This window comes from Styela clava, chromosome 11 (genome assembly GCF_964204865.1).
Source record: "Styela clava chromosome 11, kaStyClav1.hap1.2, whole genome shotgun sequence".
Taxonomy (NCBI): Eukaryota; Metazoa; Chordata; class Ascidiacea; order Stolidobranchia; family Styelidae; genus Styela; species Styela clava.
Window position 1 is genome coordinate 10,041,497 of NC_135260.1, and position 24,182 is coordinate 10,065,678.

The following is a 24,182-nucleotide window of genomic DNA, read 5'->3' on the forward strand; positions in this document are numbered from 1 at the left end:
TACAACATACAGTGCCGTACAATTCTTTCTAAAAGCCCAAGCGTGCAGGCAATTTACAGGTAAACACCTTATTTTCAACCGCAGACCGTGTTTTCATTCAAATTCTAATACAGTAGCCTATATATCACAATAGTGAACTGGTAGAATCATGTTGAGACAGTCAGCTCTCCAGGCCCTGGGCATGGAACATTTCACTGGGAGCAAAATGCTCTCATACTGACAACTGCTAAGACTAAGCCCAAAGCTCTCTAAACAATGTTTCTCTTCCTGACCGCACATATAAGATGAGAGAGGGATGAATTGGAGGTCTGCACAAATCGGGACTGCCGTTATTCAATCTATAACATAGGAAATTGTCGCGCCGTTATAAAGCAATTATTATCGCTCCCGTCGTCCTTTTTGTGTGTTAATACCATCTAAAGCGGTTCAAAGCGAGGTTAATCAAACACAAAACAAAACACTAATGATGTGGAAAACTCCTTTTATTTATTTAAGTAATCAAAGAGTAAATGAATGATATATCGTACAAGAAAACGCGAAACAAATTCTTAAAATTGGGGCAAATTAATTATGGGAAGTAATAGTCTGGGAAGTAAAATGAACTAAGCAAAGGCTACCAAGGCTGGCTGAAAATACCGTATGGTTCAGCAGTTTGAGTGATGGTGTGCAAAGTAGCCAAGGGAACGCTCAGCTTGACGTTACATCGAAGACTCATGATGCCAATTCAATATCGGATTACGAGTAATCAACACGATCCTCTATTAATTTCCTCTGTCAGCATGAGTACCAGATGAGCAAACCGCAAACCTCAGCGATGCATTTTCATAAGTCGTTAAACAAAAGAATATATTAAATAGTATTCGAAATGCAGTTTTAATAATTAAACGATATGCTTTTTCAATGTTGGTTTTATTTCTATACACGGAATACCGATTTCCATAAAACAGAAATATAACACTAAATTCGCTTATAATTTACATTCCATATTTGAATAGAGGTGTAGCTAATACTAATGTCTATGTGCATTGTAAAAACTGCAAAAAATCCCGGACTTCTTCAATAGTTCATTTATTGTTCAACCAGCACCATTGAGGTCATAAGATTTGCGCTCTACACGTATTCTTGACTATGTTTTGTAGCGGGTGGTCTGTAAGCATATCCTCGGGAATGGTGGTCGTCTTCGCTGTCGTCACAAGATGTACAGATAGCCAACAATCCTCCAAGGAAAAGCAGGGCTCCTCCTGCCCAACCCAGAAACAATGCTTCCCCGAACACATTCCTAAATTGCATACATTTTCGATCAAAATCATGCGTACACCCGTATAGTGCTAGCATACAATACTAAATTATTTTCTTTATTTTGATCTTAAGCTATATATATTACAATAGTATATGCTGACCCGTAATAAATTTGAAAGTAATTGAAAAAGGTTAGCGTGTTTAAAATTAAGGAATCACGGCAGCACGATTAGAGAGTTTTGACAAATTGTTATTGTTAAAGTCTTATCACGTTTTCCCCAGACGACAAGTTTTTGGTTCTGACAAATTTTGGTACCAGTTACAAAATTGAATATAAAATTACGACGTAGTCAATTTTTATAAAATTAATTACTTTAGTATTCGTCTGGTATGTCCAAATTATATTGAATTAAGCTTTATGAAAGCGAAGAACGAAGGAGACGTGACGCCATTCGAAAAAGAAAAAAAAATCAAAATAAAGTTAGACTAACGAAAGGTAGGAGATAGGTTCAAATTAACGCGAGTTCAGTAACCCTGTCGCTTTGTGAGGGTTTTGCTTATTCATCGGAGATCAGGCGTATTGGGGGATAAAATGACGCCCACACCAGTTGAATTACAGCACACCCAATCACTTTCTTACGTTCTATGCTCAAAATGGCACGAATGGATATATGGTCGAAGTCCGAAATCAATAATGGGAAGCCAGTTGTAATAACACAAGGTTGACTATTGATTGTGTTTAAAGATATGGGCACTTGAACAAAAATCATTTCAGTATATTACAAATTGGGAATACAGAAAACACTAATGATATTCGATCTCAATTTTACCTATCCTAACCTAACGAAGAGAGTATTATTGGTTAACATATAAATCAGGTATCGTCAAATTACGACCAGGATAGACATAGAGATTGAATTCAATTATATATTTTTGATAACGCACATTACCAACGCTTTTCATTTGTGAAAATTGAATGGAATTTGATTTACCTAGTGACATTGGATCCACCTAGTTTTCTTGCCGTTTCCACATCGTATTCGAGTCTGATTTGATTGGCGTACCACGAAGCAGCAGCAATGATACAGAATCCTCCAACAATTGACATCGCGCCTGCCACCATGCGGATACGTCTCTATAAATTAGATTTTAATAAAAAGAAAATTATAAAATAGGATGTTAACGTTAGGTAATCAATATTTGATATACCCCGGGGCGTAAAGTAAATTATGTACAACTAGTAATTTTGAAATGAATGAAAAATAACGGTTTTATATATGGTTTGAGAAGATAACAATTTATCATTATAATACCAGTTTCGAAAACAAAAAATATTCTCATTAAATATATTTTGCGAAAAATGTATTGATATTTCGTCACGTTTGTAAAATGTTTCTAAGAAATGTAAAAGTGACTGATTTTCGAAGAGAAAATTATCATGAATCCACTAAATTTGCTCATTACTCGTTGCGCGATATATTTTGAACGTATTATTGGAATTCGTGAAATATGGCTACTCTGATATTTTGAGCGAGCTCACCTTCATGTTCTTATTGTCAGATCCACATGGTACACTATCCATTCCCAAAACAATTGTAGCTGTTGCAGCAATTCCAAGTAATATAGCGGTCACACCAAACCCTCTAGCTGGAAATGAAATGTTATTGATTGTTTATTTACGGTTTCAATAAAAATACAAAAAATTGTTAAAATCCTTTTTTACTGATACTATTGAAGATAGTTTAGGATTATTTTTTAAGTGTATACAATTAAAGCAGACGACGAACCTTTTCTTATGTATTAATTTTTTTTCAATCAATATTTGCAAGAAAAGTTTGTGATAAGGATAACAAAATATATATTTGTATGACGTTAATCGTTTGTCGATGCCGTTCTTTAAAATAATCTGTGAGATCCGAATTGAAAAAAAATCGATTGAGTTATTAAATATGCATATACCTGCTTGCAACATAGCTGGAAGTCCAAGAAAAAATTTGTTGAAATCATCACATTCCCAGTTTCCGGTGGAATAAGTCACACATTTCACCCATATTCCTTTATGCTGTAAATAATTGGTTGAAAAATTAGAAAAAAGTTTGTTGTGTTACTGTTTTCTGATAGTTCATCTAGTCACTATTCAGACAAGTTTTCTTGTGATATAACACTTTTGAATTGAATAGGTATAAGGTAATTTGAGTACTCTAGTGTCGAGTTTTCCCTTTGTCCAATTTTAGTCAAAACACACCTCTTATGATATTTGAGTATAAAGAATAAGACGTCGATTGAACCGTTTCAAAAATCATTATATTTGGATTTAACATCACAAAATGTAAAATTATATAAGATCAGGTAACAAAAATTTGGAAATAAGAGAATAGTTATAAAAATTATACTGCGATTCTTCTCCTATTTCAATGGTTCGCTTAATATGAAGAAATGTCTTAATATGAAGAAATGTCTTTATATTACCCACCCTTATGATGTTATCATTGACGGTATCTTCAGGATCGTTCTTCTCCCAGTATGGAATTCCTACTGAAATGCATGTCAAGAGACATCCAATTGCAATACAAATAGTGGAGGCAATCTCAATACCAGAAGCACCCATTTTGCCTTAGTTAGTTTTTATCAAAATCAAATATATATTTCTTCTCAAATAAACTATAAAAGAGAAGAGAAATTGTATTTAAATGTAAATAAACTTGAAAATTTTAAAACTATATAAATAATAAAAAACAACTAATAATAATTATACAAAATATAAATATAAAATAGTTTAGTTAGCTTGCTGACTACCTATTTCAGGTCGACTTTTGATTTTTATGTTATGAATGGAATAATTTTGTTTCCAATCATTCTTTGAGAAGGCCTAATTTTCAAAATCTGACTTCGAAACAAAAATTCTCACATAAGTGGGAGATTTCGTTTAATTTCATTCTGTGAACTTGTTTACTCTTCGAAAAGAGTTTCTAATCGACGTCGTTGCCAACGCCAGACCAGCAAACACCATTCTAAACACTGTATTCATCGAAATATATTCTCGCTTTCTAAGTGAATTGAATTATTGATGCATCATAGGGCATACACCATCATAGTTTATGTTAGAAGGCCTTTTTTCTTTCGAAATGATCATTTCGTAGTATGTTATACACTTTAACAATCATGGATCTTAGATAAAATACAGGTATACTGTGAGTTTATTCATCGCCCATACTAGTTCAATATTTCTCTAAGAATGAGTGCGGAAACAGGAGAAAAGATGCCTTTTCAGTCCGCCATCTTGTTTCTTTACTCAATCCTATTGCAACGCTACCTCAAAAGTAACTAAGCATATGACTGCTTTGTCTCTCTCTATGGCACACCTTAAATCAAAAACCTTATCACCACGCATGCGCAAAATTTAAAAGAACGTACCCCCGGGCGATAAAAAACGATTTCTCGTCTTCGTTGTCGCAACATTGAGCCATGACTCGAAAAGAAATATCAAAAAGTACTTGGGAAAATAATTACGCTTCGCGGCTTTGTTGTTGTAATATCTTTCCATAATGACCCAGCTTTCTTCTGTAATTAACCCTCAACAGCACGTTTTGTTTGCTAATCAAGCTACAGTTAATTGATCCGAACTTTAAGGACTCTAAACTATATTTTGTGAAACGGTTTTCCAATTATTCATTATCACATTTCTTTGTCAAATTTATTCAACATCAGGATCTAAGTCAAGAAAAAACTTTTTACCATAACCCCATTTTAAAAGGATTCATACTGATATGTAGAATTGAACAAATCTAAAAGCAAGTAATGTTAGATTCAAATAAATTACCGTGAGCACCCAAATTTGTGAGATTCAGAACATGTCTGGAATCAATACCTTAAAGCACACGGCACACAAGCGAAAAAAATTTTCAGCATGCTATGAATTCTGTAAATAAACAACGTTCCCGGGGTTTTCATAAATTGTAAACTGCATTTAACTAACGTCAGTTGTAGAATATATTCAAGCACAGCAAACCTTCTGGCAAAAAAAGACTTGGAATTATTCCACTTTTTGCCGTTCATTTTTTTAAAAATAAGTAGATTTTGAAGTCTATGGTTCGCAAAATCTAATATTTTATATTTAAATTTGAACTAGCTGTACAATAAAACATGCTTTGAATTGACATTAGAAACTGATCAATACTACACAATACGTTTCGTGTTTTGTATTAGCAGAAGACATTTAGGCTTGCACAACAAGCAACTTGAATTAGAGAAAAACATCAACCGATAATATTTGAGGATATCAATTTATCAAAGCAGTTACACGTTAAACTCAAAGTTTTTAATATATTGTAATATTGTAGTCAAACTGTCTTTTATAATATTAAAATGCTCAAAATTCGGTTCGCTTTAAACACTTTTATTCCGTAGTTTCAAGGAATTATTCAAAATTAAATTTTTGATATAAAACTTTTTGTGATCAAGAAGATTTTATCAGCATAGCAACGAGTTAAGTCCAATATTGTTTGTGATTTTAGTTAATGTAGGATGTTGTGTTTTACATTCTCAGAATCATTAGAACTCCTATTTTAAACTCTAGTTTTCACCAAACCTGAATCGATCTTTGAAAGTGTGCTACATCCCTTTATCATGCTTGATCATTCGTAATAAATATTGAATTTGAGTAGAATAAAATTGAAGCCTTTTATTGCAATATTGAAATGATTACCAAATTAAATTCGCTCGAGGCTATCATGCTACACTGCTGTGTCTATGATTTACGTTGCCGCGTGAGAATTAAGTTTTACCTTTCGCTAAGCTAATTACCGCCTACAACTTTTTAAAGCAACAACTAAACATTTTAACGATAAGTTGCTCCAGGCTAATTGCAATTACCTTACATCATTATTAAGATTAAATGGATAGAATTTTACATAAAGTAAAAAGAGAAATCCCAATGTCTAGCGTGTTTAGAAGATTGAAATATGAACCGACAGTTATGGTGGCTTTCATTATTGTTTTCCAAATAATCAAATTGGTTTTGTAATCCTTTTTAATTCTAAGAATTACAAATATCAATGAATTTTCATAATGACCTAAATTGGTCGGCATGCATATTTGGGTAAAACAAACGTTAGCATACTTTTGAGATGCAGCTAGGCTAAATAGAAGGAATATAGTATGTCGTAAAGAGGAATATTGTCAAATAAATATGTTATACTAAAAATCCAATCCGTAGCGCAATTTCGATAATATTCATTAAACAACGGACTAAGAACAAAAATACTGCAATTATAACACATCCATTTTTATATGCTTTTAATTCGTTATACCTCAGATAAAATATACCAATACTGCAAGGTCAAAAGAAAAATTGAAACCATTGGCTTTGTGAGAAGTGCTTCCTTTGCAGAATTTGACATCTATTGTAATAGTTCAAAAGACAGAACCAATGAATGACACAGAAACGATTCAATCCGATTAAGATTTGGCATATTATATTATACGAAAGTTTATCTTCGTGTACGCCTACGAAACTTCGAGTAGTTTTCAACTTATTGGACATGAGGTGGACCGTTTTACCAAATATTTGTTCAAGTTCTAAGTGATTCAAAAGTCTCACAATAACACCAATATATTTTTAAAGAGAAAATGTATATCTAAACCTAACAAAGATATATATATTATTTGCGTTAGTGTACATCAACACTTTTGAATCATTTAGAATAGCTGTATTCACTTTGGGGAAAAAATTCTTGCAATATATATTATATATGTTCTTGCACGTTGTTGTTGTGTGGTTATCGGTTTTTTGACTACTGGATCAATCAAGCTTCAGTAATTAGCTGCAGTGCGCCAAGTGGGCTTTTACTTCATATATATGTTGTTGTTTTTTTTAAATATTTTTGAGCTCTCTGGTGCCGGTTATTCTGCTCTAATTTCCCTTTTTTCAACACACTCAACCACCACGTGGATTTCACGTGATCTCAGCGTATGAGTTACAATCAATCGGACGATTTACAGACGAAGAAGAGGAATAAAATTACTTACGGAAGCGAGTAAATTTATACTTTTATAACGTTTATACTTGATGATAAATAAGTATAAGCCGCATGATATTTGAGTCACATGATATCAAGACCAAATAATGGATATTTTTCGAATAACATTGAGTCATTCACGCTCGCGGCGTTTATTTTCTATTTTTATGTTTTGTGAAACTAGTGTCTCGATGTATCAAATCTAAGATCTCATTTTTACTTCCATATACGGTTTATAGGTTATCAATATATATTGTGACGAAATGACGACAAATTTTAAAAGAATTCCTAAATAAAATTATACATTTTATTGGAAATCGATGGGAAAGGAGATATAAAAATCGTAAAATACCTGCATAACACTGGATGTTTCACTATCTGTGTATTCTTATATCTTAATCTTTATTAACATACGGTAAGAGCGCAATGCTGATAAATGGACACGGAAGTACCGGTACTGCAGGTCTGCGACCGCGAGTTTATATGATTGGCGTCAAGCAATACAGAGGCAATCGAGCAATACCGAAAAAAATATTTTCTTTTAATTAATATAAGTTTTTGAAAAAATATCGGATGTCAAAGAAAATTTGATAATTAGAAGCCTTATAGAAATTCTGCCATTTTTGAGTAATGAAAATTTGAGATGAATTGTACATTAACAGTGAAGAATAGCAATTTTTGTTCTCAACGTCAACAATCAACCCTACAACAACCAAAATCACAACAACAATAGCAAATCGATCCATATAAACATTTCGTGGCCAATATATTGCAAATGATTAGAGTTAATATATATATTAATATATTATACTTAGTTCAGCGGCTCTGAGTTTAAGCGTTTGTACTTTATACAAATCCCGCAGACAAACTCATTATATATTGTATGAGAAACGCAAACGTTGTAACAACATTGATAAATTTCAAATAATTTAGCAATCACTGAACTAATCGAATATTTCTGACAGCACGTTTGATCATATACAAATATAGATTATACATGGAATTGGCAACATCTAAATTGAATATCCGTGTGGAAAGATAGTGTCATTGAAGTTTTCAAATCATTTTTAGAAACATAACAATAATGATATGAAAAAACTGACTCGAGTTTATTAGTTTAAAACCCAATCAACTCTCTGCGGAGGTCTCTCAATGCGCACACCAATTCAGCTCATTTTCCTCGGCTCAGGTCTTTTTCGCCCGCGACTTATCCCCATATATATTTGACACCGCATCTCTATTTTTATCATCCACTTGTTTTTATAACTTTGAATGCATTAGGATTTATAGCAAAATAATAAAAAAAAGCCTGACCGCATTACAACCAACGGCCAAATCTCTTCAATATTTGTGGGAAGAATTTCACATTGTTAAATTTTAGAAAATCACCATAAGAGAAAAGATTTGCACTCCAAGTAATACCTGTAATATTTTTATTGGTAAAAAAACATTACATTTCAAATATATTTATTGCATAATAGTTATAACATTGTGAACATTTCATAATCATTTGTTCGGGCGTTTGTTTTGGAAATCAATTTCTACCAATGTGGACATTGTATAATAGTCGTGGAAATCCATGTGTCCAGTTAACACAAAATATATCTGTTTTCTGATAATCCTCAAACGTATTCTTCGTCTCTTTTGTATACTGTGTTTACCTCAGGTTTATAAACGTAAGGTTGTCTTCGCAAATCTTCATCTTCTTCTTCGCAACTCATGCATAAAGCAAGAATACCACCAAGTAGATATAAAGCACCACCAGCCCAAGCTATAAACAAAGCAGATCCAAAAACGTACCTGAAAAACATAAAAACAATAAGAATATAAAAAAAAATAGAAATCAAAACTGACTAAAGAGCTCTATAACAAATCTTTGATATTTGTTTTGGGAAACAACGAAAAAACAAGATAGCGATGCTAAAATATTTGGACGCGAAAGCCAAAAACGAAGTAATATGTGTATGCAATATGTGACTGTAGACTACCGGTACTGCAGTCTTCATGACTTCGCCTGACCACCAAATTGCAACTAACGCGGAACCACCACAAGAGGCGCAATATTATATGACGTCATCGCACATAAATAAAAACATAAGTTCATTTCGTGTCCAACAAGTAAAATAATTTAATTTGGTCTCACGTTGTACTGTTAGACATTCGTCCAGTGAATTCCATCATTTGTTGACGAGTGTATTCTCTATGAATATCATGTGCATACCAAGACGCAGCAGCTATTATACATAATGATGAAAGTAAAGAGAGACAGCCAGCAATCAATCTAGACCGTTTCTGAAAAAAAAACATTTGTCTCGATTTATTTTAAACTATATTATAGTGTGAAACTACGCATCTATAATTTAGAAATATCATTATTATCTACTGATATTCGTAATAGCTTGTTTGTTTATAATGTTTTGTTGGTAAATTAAAATAGCCTTATGGGCTGAATTAAAATTTTACTCTACATATTTATAGTTGTGAAATATGCATGTCAATTTCATGTACATTTATAGTTTTTTTCTATCAAATCATAAATTATGTATCAAAATAATATAATATGAGCATTGAGTATTAGAAACACATTCAAAGTTTGGGCGAGCTTTATTTGAGCCAAACGCTTTGTTACCGTTTGATAGAATGAAGCTCCACATATTCCCTGTTTGATGGAAAATGTTATCATAATAAGTCCGACCAATCCTAAAATCAATGCACTGATGCCAAATCCTCTTCCTACAAAAATATAAACAACATACTACCATGTTATACTGGATGTTAATGACTAAAACAAATTGATTATAAGTTACATTAAACATATATTTTTTCGCATTTTGTAGCTTGAAATGACTTCATCGGAAAAATGTTGACATTGATAATTGCAGAAACGGGCAATAAATTACGTTAATAAAAGCTATTTGACGATTAGGAACAATGCAGACGTGTTTATATATCATTCTACTATAAGTTCAGTATTTAGTTCTAGTTTTCTTCTGCGCCATAATGGGGTCGTATGAAACCCAAAACAAACGTCGAAGTTTGAAATCCCGGAATACCCTTGATTGCAGATAGCTGTAGACTCACAATGTCGCTTGCGATAATGATAGAAAATTCTGACTTGCCTGGTTCTGATTTTTGATTTTGAGGTGTTGAATTGAAAGAGGTATTGATAATTTGCATTAGCTAATACTTATCCGTGGGGCATGATTCATTTCGGTGAAAAACAAAAAACCAAAAAAATTGCGTCAACAAATAATTTATTGCTTCGTGTACCGAAAACTACGAATGCTTTATTAGAACATCGGAAGAGGCCGTAATATATAATATCAAAATACTATATTTTGGTGCGGTTTAAACTTACGGTCGTTTGCCACGGAATAAGTGAATTTTATTTAATAAGACTCCGTTGTTTAAGTTTTTATACATTTAATCGCATAATTTCAACTAGATATTATTACAAGTATTATTACTATTAAATCGAACGACGTAAACTCGTTGTCGAATCCGAGTCCCTAAAATGCGAACATTTGACTCAAACTCGAATCTAGTTCATCCCTCAGTAAATATATGGAAGTAATGCTTGATTTTATGTATTTACCTGCTTGCAACATTGCTGGAAGGGCTAAAAAGAATTTTTGGTAGTCATCACATTCCCAATTTCCTGTTGAAAATGATGTACATTCGATCCATAGACCCATATGCTGCGATTAAATTGGTATGAATTAAAAAAAAAACATAGCATGTTTTTAAACATTAATCAGAATATGTCATTTTACCAATCCATTATCGGGTAACTTAAATTTTATATATATCGTTATTTATTAGTCGCAGTCCATTTATTTGATTACAGATCAATCAAGCGTTTTATACTACCAGATCTAAACCAACTCAATCATATCTGCTATAGATGACATTTTGAATAAGACAAAAAACGATTTTCAATGAAACTATTCCAGAATCGTCATACCTGAGATATGCTATCATTGATAGTGTCGTCAGGGTCATTTCTTTGCCAATACGGAATAGCAACTGCGATACAAGTGAGAATCCATCCACCACAAATTGCTAATAGGGATGCAATACCTACTCCTGATGCCATATTTAAAAATAAATTCTACACTGTAAAAACGAAAGCAAAATAGGTAAAACTATTTAAAAATTGTGTATGTTAGGTAGTATTTCATTTTTTTGTCCTTAGAATCTTTTTTTAACCAGTCCGTGGAGATTTTTCACTTCAAACTCTAGGAGTATGGTTTCTAATTAATACTTTACATATCCCACAATATTGCCATCTTTTTTTCGAGAGTGACAGCATTCTTCACCTTGTAGCTTAAAGCACTACTTATTTTAGATCTGTTCAAAGCATCTACCTGCTTTTCATACAATTCATATCTAACAACTTATGTCCATATCCCGAACCTCATTCCAACCATGTCTGATGCGCATATACATCTGGCAACGGTTAAATAATTCATACTGAAAGACTGCAGGTACATTGATCACCATGAGAACGATTAAAAACAATTTGAAACACTGCGCATGTGAATTCGCCCTAGGCTACAATGTTGTATACTGTTACAAAGATGTGGTAAATTTGGTTTATATGATCATTGATTCGGCTATAACATACAGCGCCGTTGGCAACGTAAAAAAGAAAGTGAAATTTACGCACTTGTGAATCAGTCAAATCCACCTTTAAGAAGATGCTCAAATCACATATGCCTCTGGCAGATACAACACATTACTTTATAACATTATCGCTTTGTCATTTCCGTGAACAAAACTTCGTTCCAAACGTTACATTCATGATTGAGTGTAATTTGTTAAATGTTGATCGCGCGTATAACATAAGTTTTTCTCTACAATAACCTTGAACACAAACAAGCGGATAAGCCAGTAGCTTCGTGTGAATGAAGCAGGCTTCAGTCGCACTGGCGAAGGTTATGAACGGGAATATAACGGATATATTAGATGCTGCAACTGACTTATCCCGTAGCCACGACAGTTAATTGGACTGAATTTTTAAACTCAGGCGGTGGCGAGACCAATTTTAAAAACTACTTGCCACCAACAGCTTTCTCCACCGTCCGGTTCCGTGCATCTACAACAGCTGACTAGTACCGTAAACTACTATTCTTATATCTGTTTTCGACCAGTATGACTTTTTGTTCTACCTTCCTTAACGGCCGAAGCTCCTCTGTAACTATTGGACAAATGAACTCTGGGGGCATGACAATTTTAATAGCACAATACATTTATTACTATTTAATGCAGCAAGAAAACGACATAATATTACAACATTATTGTTAATGAAACAATTATACTATGTCATGCTGAGAGAAAAATATCCTTGAGTTAATACAACAAGTACATATATATATATTTATAAGCCTAACCTCATAATTTTTTGTGGTCGTCTTTTGGGAAAGGAACATTCAATATGGCAAAAACTATATAAGATGAAATCCCAAGAATTTTTTTTGTTCCATCAGGGTACTGGTGCATAAATTTATTAGAATGCTTTAAAAAAATTTATGGTTTTTGATAAATTTTTAAGCAGAATTCTGTTCATTCCATTTTGGCGAAATATTATTGTAACAAGAAAAATTACGCATTCTATTCGGAGTGTGTTGAGAATTGAGAGTAAAAAGGATTTAATCAATTGTAATTGAATTTGCATATTCAGAAAATAACATTAATTCAATATTGTGGTAAATAATCAGCAGAAATCGTAGTATTTGGCATTTGTACTTTCCAACACATGCTTTGCAGAAAAGATTATTTGTGAATAATGATGTTTGCACCAAGTATACAAAATTTCTAAGAATATAAATAAGGTTATACATAATTTTTTATTGAATGGACTTTTCAAGACTTTAATGAATACCCTGTATTTTTCGAAAAGTTTGACTTCAGTCAAATCTGAATGTCTTAACTTGACAACTTAAAAAAAAAATAAACAACCATAGCTTTACACAGTTATTACAGCCACAGTTTTACCCACAGTGAAAGCACAAAATAATAGAGTAGTGATGAAGAAGTTAGGTATGAGTTTTAATTATGAGCAGAGCCCATTGAAACAGAAAAACTAATTCTGCTCTATCAATGAAAACAATTTAGCTTGTTTATTTATCTACGGATACTCGTCAACATTTACAGCTACTTCGATATATAATAAAATATAGATTTTAAATTTTCTTATAAAATATAACATAATAGGGTATCATAAAAAATCTGAAATTATGGCAATGAAAAATAAGAAGCTGGTCATCTATGTCTATGAGATAGAATAAAAAATTACCTAAGTTAGTCAGAATAGAAATACTGTACATTTACTAATCGTTTCTATCGTAATATCCTAATTATTATACCAAGCTTGTTGATATCACACAGGAGACCACCAATACTTGGTTGAAGTGGATATTAGTTTGCATTGAAAAAAAAAATTGACAGGTATTGGAACCATGTTAAGCAGCAAATGTTTTCAAACTTAAAACAAAGTGAGAAAACACACATTACCACCTTCACAGTAATATCATGATGGGAATCAAATTTAATCAAGCATTTTATTAATGAATGCCTATATTCAAATGGTTAGGTTCTGTCTAGGTTTTGACAATTTCAATGGATTTCGTAGTAAAATCAAGACATTTGACAAATTATAGCTCAGAAAATTGGGCGCTCCCGTAGTATATGCACCAAGATGGCGGAAACCAGAGCGTAGTATGTGTACCAGGTTAGGCAATAATTATTTTCCAATTTTACTTCTATTACGAGTTCGGGGACTAGCCAAATGACTTCCGTAGTATTTGTACCTGAAATACAGCCTAACCCTAACCTGGTACACATGCTACGTTCCGGTGTCCGCCATCTTGGTGCACATACTACGGGAGTACCAAAAATTGTCCTATATTATTAATTATGGCAACCCACTTTCACATTTATTACTACTAAAAAGCAGTTAACAATAATTTTACAAGCGGCATGCAAAATATTTGAACTATCCATGTCATTGGTGTAAACTGGTAAGAAAAACTGCCTAATAAAATTTGTGAAAGAGTGACACAGAACTTCTGCACTGTATCACAACTTTGCTGAAAAAATGCCAACTTTTACATAAAAACAATACCTTAATTGATTCAATTCAACAGAACCAAATTCTTTGAATAAAATTCAGAATGCAACATTCTATCATTTCTTTATTAAAATGTTGTTGAGTAAATAGTGAGGATGAGTAACAAAAAATAATTTTTAGACAGTGACAAATAAGATAATAATATATTTTTCTAATACTGGTGTCGTTGCGAATTTTGAATTGACATAATTAGTCTTTGTAGTTTCCTCATACGATATGCATCAGCTCGAGATTGTTGTCCAAATTTTCTCTCTTGCATTCGTCGTTTTTGAGTTTCTTCGCTCTTTTGTCTCAACCAACGTTTGTAAGCTTTGTCGCATTCTTTCCGATCTCTGTTTCCAAATTAACAGAAGAAAAGATTCAGTGAATTGAAATCAAAAAATTGAGTAAAAATTAGTAGTTAAAAATTTATAAGCCAAGTTTCTAACTCTCACTCAGCAGTGTGGCACATTGTGCTAAGCGTTAGGAATACGCTCGCTACCGCATCTCTGTGTGTGTACCCTGTGTGTGTTCGCAAGATTCATACTAACAAAATTTGGCATATGAGTATTTAAGTACCTGGAGGATACTTCATTATTACTAGGAACTTACATTTTAAGTTTAATTCAAAAGTATTGCCCGATTTTATATTGTGTTTTTGTTTTATTGTGTTTTGACTGTTTTTGGTGGATGAGCACGTACTTGTACGTTTTTAACTTTTTTATTAAGTTATGTCCGTTCTCCATGTCCTCTGTATTTTGTTTGTCCGTTTGTTGTTGTTTTGTGTTGTGTTTCTATCAGAGTGACCAAATAAAATTGATTGATTGATTGAAGAAAACGACTCCGAGCATTGACAGGCAGGGGGAAAGGCAATGAGCGCTGGGCTTGAGAAACCCTGAACTAGCTGTTTGATTTTAACATCGATACATGAGCAAAGTTGTAATACCTTCGATACCATCCTCCATCAATTTCCAGTTGTCTTTGTTGTTCGACCAGTCGATCTTTTTTGGTTTGTTTTCTTTTTTCACTCAACCATAAGGCATAAGCTTCATCAGCTTCTTTTTTGGAATCCTGAATTGATTTGTATTCGAGATTCGAGTAATAAATGTGGATATTTAGATTACAGAAGTGTTCAACCAAGAAAAGTACATAAGAACGTAAATGAATATACGGTAATAGCGCTCAATCATAATAGAATAATTTTTACAAGTTTGATTCGAAAAATAAAAGTTTATACTAGAAGAATAGTTTATACTGTAAAGTGCACCGGGTTAAAAAGCGCACCATCAATAAATTGCTTAGATTGGGGTTTTGACCCAAGGTCATATGACGCAACCGGTACTGCTACTGGTTTTCAGTGTAAACAATAAAGCATGAAGCACTACCTGATCCACACATCAGGTGCATCAGCTTGTAAAGCGTAATTTTTGAGAAAAATGGATTTAAAGTGCGCCTTATGGGCCATAAAATACCGTAGGTAAAATTTTACTCTTTAAAATTTTATAAAATTTATTATTTTACTGTAAAAGGGAAAAATCTAATGAAAAACTTAAAATTAATAAAAGACAAAAATGAAGACAAATTTACAATTAAATATTCTTACATATTTAACTTTTTTCCTTTCCTTTTCTTCGTCTTCCAATCTTTTCCTTTCTTTCATTTCTTCGTCTTTCTTTTCAACCCAACATTTCCAGGCATATTCTGCATTTTGTTGGTTTTCTTCCTGTTTCTGTTTTTCTTGTGCTTTCTCCTCTTCCTCTCTCGCAGCTCGAGCTGCAGCACGTTTTTTCATTAATTCTTTCATTTCGGGAGACATTGCATATGGACTCTTAAATATTACAATACAAGTCTAAATTACATTGGAAAGCAAATGATTCAATTTGTATTCAAAACAGAATTTTTTTCATAATTCACTCAAAATGAGGTCATGCACACTCACTCAGAGTAAAGGAGACTGTTCTCTAAGCGAAATTACAGGTAAACACTTGAGTGATAAAACTGAAACTATGTGAAATTATGGGCTATGAGAGTGCATTATGCATATGACTCATGTGGATAGGATAGGATAGGATAGGATTTACATATTTATCCCGGGGGAGAGGACCATCCCTGCATGGGATTCGAACCTGCGAACCCATGCAGAGTAATTAGAGGTGCGGTGGCGAGCGTATTCCTAACGCTTAGCCCATTGAGCCACACCGCCGCGCCACGATGTGTGGCGCATCGTACCAAGCGTTAGGAATGCCACAGCACCTCTGATTACCCAGGGTGGGCTCGCTGGTTTGGAACCGGTGGGTGATCATAATGTGTGAGAGAATTGCTGTGGCTCGGCAGTGTGGTGCACCGTGCTAAGTGTTAGGAATACACTTGCCTTTGCACCTATGATTAACCTGCATGGGTTCTCAGATTCGATTCCTGTGTGGGATAATTATACGCAAGAAGATTGCTGAACTTTTCACCGTTGTAGCGTGGGTCACATGACCCATGATCGGTTACGATTTCCTCTACCATCAAGCCCATGCATCCGAAACAAAAAACTGTTCAACCAACTAATTTCATACCCGGCATGGACTGGCAACAGGACGAGAGGTCGTGGTTCACCATATAATTATTAAGTCATCTTATCGGCTTTCCTCTTCCCAGGAATATATATATTTAATTCCTGTTCTGTAAAATCCTAGTAAGTTCTGATCCATGAGACTTGAATCAATTCAATAGGGTCAGGAAAACAGTTATAAAAAAGTGAATTCCACATAAAAAAAATGATATAGGGGTAACTAAAAAGAAAAGTTTGAATTATATTGTTGTTTATTACAACATTTTCAGAAGTCCAAGAGACAAACATATCAATTCAAACTTATATATAGCATTCTTTTCAAAAAAAGGACTCATTCATTGTATTACAATTGAAATACCTGTTCATATGCTTTATTAACCATTAGATGGGTAGAATTAGCTTTCGACTTTGTCAGGCAAAAACACTATTCCCAATATATTAAAAAATATTGATTCCTGCCAAGTCATTAGGGTTTGTTTTATCAATAAACTATACTGCCAGAAACTGGCCATAAACTCCATTTTTATTGCCCTATTACATAAGAATCAATGTGTAACATAGGCTTAAACCTTGACATGAGAGATGAGCCCAAATTCCCAAACCATAAATCAATCAAAAATATCATTTGTTTGGTTTACACAGCCTACCCAAACAAAGTATGTTTGAGTATGGTGCTTCAACAGCAATAAAACAAAAGCTGTGTCCAATAATTACAAGTAATTTGAGTCACTTGGTAAACATAATAGCAAGTCATCCTAGAAAGTAAACATGTGAGTTAAGGATTAATGGTAAACAATTCTTGGCAGAATTATCCAGATAAGATACATGTAGGATTTAAATATTTATCCCAAGAGAGAGGAAAGTCGATAAGATGACTCAACCATATATTGTATTCCTAACACTTAGCACGATGCGCCACACCGCCGAGCCATTCTGTAAGTTTGCAAAAAATTTTTCTCTTTTTCATATGACTACCGTATTTATCAGTAATATTTTTGTGACAACAACTTAAAAATAGAAAGAGTTGTAGATTCTTCAATAAATTTTTCTAATTGTTCAACTCATGCAAACTTCAGAAATAAATAGGATTTGATTCACATCAGTGATTGTATTGGCCAAAAACATATCATCTCTCGAAACTCCGAACTAACTGTGTAAAAAATTTGAGAATAAAATTTGGTTCAAATTAAATTACCTTGAGATGAGAAAATTCATTTGATCTAGATGCAGATCCCGGTCTTGGTGTGGATTGATGGTTGCTCATATTTCGTGATTGTGATACAGGAGCAGAGTTTGGTCGTTTCTTCGGTTCTTGGAAACTTTTCGGAGACTGGTAACTTGTTGCAGGTTTTTCTGGAGTGAATTTAGTGCTCGACGGTGGATTAGAATTGATAGTTTGTTTATCAGAACTGCTTATAAGTTGAAATTTTCCGCCTCTTTCAACAACCATATCTTTGTCTTTACTTTCTTCATCTTCACTTGATGAACTTGAGCTTGAACTACTACTTGATTTTTTCTTTGATACCGAGACAGATTTGCTGAAATTCACAACACATCTTCATTTAGCTTAGTGTGATACAAATTCGGTCTAACAGAAAACATAAGCAATGTAAATATTTATATCCAATATGATGCTGTCACTTTTAAATTTGTGTCTTTTGCTAGATTTATTACTATGGATGAATAATTTATAAGTGAGGTCTAAATTTTGCTGCACACATAAACTACAAGTTTGATATGTGCTAACAAGTTTGGGCGCTCCTGTAGTATGTGCACCAAGATGTCGCACAACCTGAACCAAAGCAGGTACACTTACTATGTTCAGGTTGTGCGCCATCTTGGTGCACATACTTCTGGAGCTCCCGAGTTTGAAATTACTGCTTGACAGCAGCCATCGAGAATGCACACAACTGCTGGTGCAGATTGTTTTCAATACGAAGTTTGCTGAAAATCTTAGTTTACATGTTTCTGTGCTCAGATATTTGTCATTGTTTATCAAAAACCAGAAAAGATTTCTGAATCTTGCAATTGCATTATGTTGTACATTCTGAACGACGCCAGGATTAAGTAAAATTAATTGACAAAAAGGAGGCTGGACAATTTATATATAAGCACAAAACACTCGCTGCATTCTCTTTCCCCTTTAATGGCACACCACGACACCAGTGTGACGCGACACACAGTTTGGGAACGTCTAGCTAGAGTATTTGAATCAAATCCAGAATACCGAATCCTATTCTATTTTTTAATGATTTTGAAAATAGTTCAATTCTTCCACGACATTAAAATTTCAGATTGAAATTTCTAAGCAAAATAGTAAAATCATTTTAGTGTCTTTGTATTTAAATGAAAATATCCTGAACATTGAATGTTATTTGAAGCCAAACAGGCAACAAAGACAATACATTTGCTGTGATATATAAAGTTTTAATTCAAATGAAATTCGAAAAGAAATGCTGATGTTTTTGATATTTAAATATTCAGACAATGAGAAATTGTTAGTTGGGGTTACACCTAAACACACACAAATAAAATATAATACATGATACCTTGTTTCATCCTCTGAATCACTAGAAGAAGAAGAAGAAGCGCTACTATAATCATAAGGAGGAGCTTCAACATCGACTAATTTTTTCTTGAACATAACTTTAACTTCACGAGATGAATCGCTATCATCAATTTTCTCTAAATCAGCATTTGCCTTTAAAAGAATAACATAAAAAGGAATTCAATTGGTTGATTTCCTGATTTTTTTGGTAACTATTCAAGGATAAGATATAGATATTTATCAAGGAGTAGAAGAAGCAGATAAGATGGCTTAATCATGTGGCGAACCATGGCCTCTCGTCTGTTTACCAGTCCACGTCGCCTGTCGAGTATGGAATCAGTCAGTTATTTGTTTGAGATTCATGGACTTGATTGTAGCGGAGGCCGTAACCATCCAGTAGTTTCGTCAAGCACCCTACAGCGGCCAGGAGTCCGGCAACCCTCTTGCACAAAATTATCCCCACTGGATTCGAACCTACGAACACACGCAGGGTAATCAGAGGTGCAGTGGCAAGCGTATTCCTTACACTTAGCACAATGTGCCACACAGCCCAGCTTATGCTGTACTGCCAAAGAGTGAACAGATGACAATATTAAATCATTTTTTAGCCTATGCATTAGTATTGTTTTCGGACAAAACGATTGGGCCGGCCTATGTAACACACCTTTTCCTACTATAATTATACCCCAGTAGTCGAACAACTCGACATTTCAACAATGGGTTAGTCGACCAAAAAAATGAATGTCAAAAATGCTGCGATACTCGAACGGATATTTGGAGCTCAAACAGCTGAGCCTAGCGCATGGCCGAATGAGATGACGTCACCCGAACCGAAATTAAGTTTGATTACTGAGGCATCTACTGTACCTTGATTGTTAACTTAACCTGAACTGCCTATTAGATCTGGCAAGTAAAAGCGAATTCGGACTTCAGTTGCAATGAAATGGTTAAAACTGTTTCAAACAATGAGACATTGTCGCAGCAAACACTAGCAGTGATGATTACCGTATATACTAAAATGTAGTTGGGGCAACTCACTTTAACAGCCATCCGCATTTTAGGCCAATAGAAGCCCCGGCTATAAAATTAAGCGCTTTTAAGCTTTCAAAACTTAGTACTTAGCGCCATTGGTTAGGCAATGCTAAATTAAAAAGTCTTTATAAAAATTGTATTTTCGAACGAAAAATGAAAGTGGAGAGAATATAAAATGAACACCATTGTATCAAAACTTAATACCAAAATTATAGAGTCAAATTTTGGCATGTTTTCACTGTTTCACTTCAAAAATTTTCAGGGGTCAGAGCCAAAACTTTTCCTAATCTGGAGTTGATTCAAATTTTACCCCAATTCAACAGCCCTAACTCGTAAGACTGTTTGCGATGTGTGGTAACAGATATATAATCCCATTCGATTCAAACACCTTTCTTTAAAAGATCCTAACCTGACAACTAATTTTATAAAAGTTAATAAGAAATAGTATAACCTTCTCTAGTTTATACTTGAGGTCATATTCTTCTCTGTCTGATGCATCATTGAGTAGAGTATTTCTCTCGAGTATTTCTCTTTCAACAGGAGTTAAACCATCATCCTCATCATCTGTGTCTGTATCTGTGTGATGAGTATTGTCTAGAAAGCAAATAAGTCAATGAAATTTAGGAAAGAATGAATATACATAGAATTTTATACAGAATTTTATACAGGCGGTGTCGCGCATTGTGCTAGGCGTTAGGAATACACTTATCACCGCACCTCTGACTACACTGCATAAGTTCACAGGTTCGAATCCGTGTCACTGTAGCGCGCTGGCCGGCTACGGCTTCTTCCACCATCAAGTCCATGCTTCCAAAAATGAATACCTAATCCCATACCCGACATGGATTGATAACTGGACTGAGAGGCTGTGGTTTGCCATGTGATAAAGCCATCTTATCCTCTTTCCCAGGATAAATTTCCCTAAATATAACTATCCCAACAGTTGCTTATTTGAACACGGTCATCCTAGTCTATAGCAATATCCAGTGGTAGGATTTGGGAAAGCCCAATATTTGGATGTTGTGATAATCAGCATTTCGATCTTGTTTTTACAGCTATGAGATCTAGGTCATCTTTTAAGAAGATTGTTCTACTGCAAGATGAAAGTCTTAGTGTAAAGCTGGTTCCTATTCATATACGTTCTCGACCACATTCATTAATTGAAAATCTTCAAGTGAGCAACTTATAAAAGACAGAAAAGCAATATATTACTTTCTTACCGTCATTGGCTGGTTTCTGAGGTGCGGGAGGCTTTGGATCTGCCAATTCTTTTTCACTTGTGTCAGGTTTCTATCAAATAAATAAATAATTAGTTGATTAATGATGATGTTAGTAGGTGGCTTGTGCAGCATATCTTTATTAGGACTTGAATATTTGTATCATTTTCATACAGAAAATTTGTTCAATTTGATGTTATATTATCAAAGCATGTTTAAGGCAAAAGTTATGTTTAAATGTGAACTGTGATGATTCCAGGGTAAAACGATCGGGTCTCGTGTAGTTTCGTACCTAACATACTTCTAGTAGGCGTAGCATAACAATTTTTTGATATGTCAATCCTAACCCCCATCTGACTACGCCATCCAAAAATTACATCACTACGACATCACAATCACGTCATAGAGCTTGCCAAATATATGTACAATTGCCCGAAATGGCATCGGCGCCAACGATAAAGAACTGACTGACATTATCGATCTCTCTCTTATTGGAATCGTTGCGACGAGAAAACGAGAAAAATAACTGTTCGATTTCGGGTGCTCGTTTGCGCGTCTTGGATGGCAGTTCGTATAGTTTGAAGGGCTCTATTACGTCACTGTGACGCCGTGTTGACGTAATTTTTGAATGGCGTAGTCAGGTGGGGGTTAGGATTGATATATAAAAAATTGCCATGCTACGCCCACTAGAACTAGAAGTATATTAGGTACGAAACTACATGAGACCCCTAATACAGTAATATGGACATACAGACATAAATAGTTAGAGTTATTGAACGTATATCATTACAGTTAACTCAACAAATTTCGTGCATTTCTGGATTCAGAATTACACGTGACTGCATGTAGAGAACATAGATTTAAAATCTCACCGATTCTGAAACATCTGCGTCATCCTCGATCAACCACTCTAAATCGTCATCAATATTTTCGGACATATTCCCACTTTCAGTCGTTTTCGGGGGTCCAAATATGGCTATATTTCCAAATTATATAAAACCTCGACAAACCGCCTCGAGTGACCGCCTAGGCTAGTAATGGACCTCGTCAAGTGATTCAGCAGCACCAAAGTGACTATAACAGCAGCACGAAGCGCTGCGCTTTATTGTCTCCAATGACAGCAATGTTTTTACATGCTCCAATACGTATAGTAATTTGTGGGTAATTTCGAACAAAATGCGATTGTTGTATGTTGCAGTTGTTCCCCCGAGGCAACAACTTTTGAACTGTTTTCTATACGAAATTACTGGGTGAAAATAACGTGAAATTATATATAAAATATCTTTATAATTGAACTTAGTGCGTCCACGGGTACTTATAAATCTCAGATTTGAAGCCACCCTGCGGCTATAAAATTGGGACGAATAAATTAGGCCCTACATCATTAATATTATGGCAATTAGTATGGAGAACGCCCATTTCTTTATGACTGATATCGACCATTCATATTGATTTATACATATCCTATAATTAAATTTACTGAATCGAATATCAATTTATTACCGAAATCATGTAAATGAGACTTGGATTCTTATTTTTCACCTACCGTGTTTCCCCGAAAATAAGACCCAGCCTGAATTTTAAAAATGATTTTAACCCCCCCCCCTCTTAAAGTAGGACAGTAGGACCTAGTCGATAGCGCACAATTTTTTTTGACCTAGTCGATAACAAGAAATCTTTCCTACTCGTTTTAAAGGAATAATATTCTATGTTTAGTTGTTATTTTTAATAAAAACGAATGAAAATATAAGACATTTTCTCAAAATTTTTCGAGAGAAAATTTAAATGAGAAACTGTCTTATTTCCGGGGAAATACGGTAAAAAGCTTATTAGCACTATTATGGGGGTGTTCATCTCACTAGCGCCTGCGTTGGAAACAATGCGAGACTGCAGGCGATGGTTTTGTGGATAATTCTGTTGTGCGTTTCTTATCTGTTACAGTGGTTGAACGTATTTATAGGGATAATAAGACACAACTAATGTTTTGCCATTGTTATTAACTTCTCGATTTCAAGTGTCTCTAAGATCTGAAAACTTGAAATAGCTTTCTCTATCAGGTAGGCTATGGGAGAAAACGATTTTTCCAACACCAACAACCTCCAAAAACAACAAGAATTTAGCAAACAATCTATATGAACAACCCGTGAAAAATAAACATCAAGGAAGTTCATACCCGTGGATAGATCCATTACATTGTGATCTGTTTAGTTGTTATTAGGGCGATTGGTGAACAGCACTGCGTAGCCGTTTTACCATTGCCCCTATGTTTGTGCTCAATTTTATCATGAATTTAATCATGACATGATTTTTACAATAACGACATTCTTTTCATCAAGTTTATGGGCTTCGAATACCTGTCTGTTTAATAAAATAACACAACAGTATAACCTTGTGAGAGTAGTTAATATTTGAACACTCAACTCGGGCAGAATTCGGACATAAATCAGATAAAGCCGATAGT

The 24,182-nt window shown here is 34.1% G+C and overlaps 3 protein-coding genes across 3 annotated transcripts; all 3 read right to left on the minus strand.

Moving 5' to 3' along the window:
* Positions 1-464: 464 nt before the first annotated feature.
* Positions 465-3,905, minus strand: LOC120347237 (claudin-7-like). Its single transcript, XM_039417145.2, has 5 exons — positions 3,713-3,905; positions 3,199-3,301; positions 2,780-2,886; positions 2,232-2,374; positions 465-1,279 (listed from the first exon to the last, which is right to left on the minus strand). The coding sequence occupies exons 1-5, from the start codon at positions 3,845-3,847 to the stop codon at positions 1,111-1,113; spliced, it is 657 nt and encodes a 218-aa protein (XP_039273079.2). The 5' UTR covers positions 3,848-3,905; the 3' UTR covers positions 465-1,110.
* Positions 3,906-8,492: 4,587 nt separating this feature from the next.
* On the minus strand, positions 8,493-11,381 carry LOC120347233 (claudin-7-like). The gene is made up of 5 exons (XM_039417142.2): positions 11,221-11,381; positions 10,852-10,954; positions 9,886-9,989; positions 9,400-9,548; positions 8,493-9,056 (listed from the first exon to the last, which is right to left on the minus strand). The coding sequence occupies exons 1-5, from the start codon at positions 11,350-11,352 to the stop codon at positions 8,879-8,881; spliced, it is 666 nt and encodes a 221-aa protein (XP_039273076.1). The 5' UTR covers positions 11,353-11,381; the 3' UTR covers positions 8,493-8,878.
* A 1,108-nt stretch (positions 11,382-12,489) lies between these two features.
* Positions 12,490-22,932, minus strand: LOC120347188 (uncharacterized). The gene is made up of 8 exons (XM_039417076.2): positions 22,594-22,932; positions 21,725-21,794; positions 20,956-21,098; positions 19,474-19,625; positions 18,120-18,462; positions 15,971-16,195; positions 15,314-15,438; positions 12,490-14,720 (listed from the first exon to the last, which is right to left on the minus strand). Exons 1-8 carry the CDS (start codon positions 22,657-22,659, stop codon positions 14,540-14,542), a joined length of 1,305 nt encoding a protein of 434 aa, XP_039273010.2. The 5' UTR covers positions 22,660-22,932; the 3' UTR covers positions 12,490-14,539.
* Positions 22,933-24,182: the final 1,250 nt, after the last annotated feature.

Excerpts from the sequence above, each read along its gene's own strand:
- LOC120347237 (XM_039417145.2), bottom strand. The coding sequence starts at position 3,847 with ATGGGTGCTTCTGGTATTGAGATTGCCTCCACTATTTGTATTGCAATT. Across the intron at positions 3,302-3,712 it reads TCAATGATAACATCATAAGG|CATAAAGGAATATGGGTGAA; the intron begins GTGGGTAATATA and ends AATTATTTACAG. Across the intron at positions 2,887-3,198 it reads TCCAGCTATGTTGCAAGCAG|CTAGAGGGTTTGGTGTGACC; the intron begins GTATATGCATAT and ends TTTCATTTCCAG.
- LOC120347233 (XM_039417142.2), bottom strand. The coding sequence starts at position 11,352 with ATGGCATCAGGAGTAGGTATTGCATCCCTATTAGCAATTTGTGGTGGA. Across the intron at positions 9,549-9,885 it reads GAGCTTCATTCTATCAAACG|AAACGGTCTAGATTGATTGC; the intron begins GTAACAAAGCGT and ends TTTTTTTTTCAG. Across the intron at positions 9,057-9,399 it reads CGAATGTCTAACAGTACAAC|GTACGTTTTTGGATCTGCTT; the intron begins GTGAGACCAAAT and ends TATGTTTTTCAG.
- LOC120347188 (XM_039417076.2), bottom strand. The coding sequence starts at position 22,659 with ATGTCCGAAAATATTGATGACGATTTAGAGTGGTTGATCGAGGATGAC. Across the intron at positions 21,795-22,593 it reads ACGCAGATGTTTCAGAATCG|AAACCTGACACAAGTGAAAA; the intron begins GTGAGATTTTAA and ends TTTATTTGATAG. Across the intron at positions 21,099-21,724 it reads TCAGAAACCAGCCAATGACG|ACAATACTCATCACACAGAT; the intron begins GTAAGAAAGTAA and ends TTTGCTTTCTAG.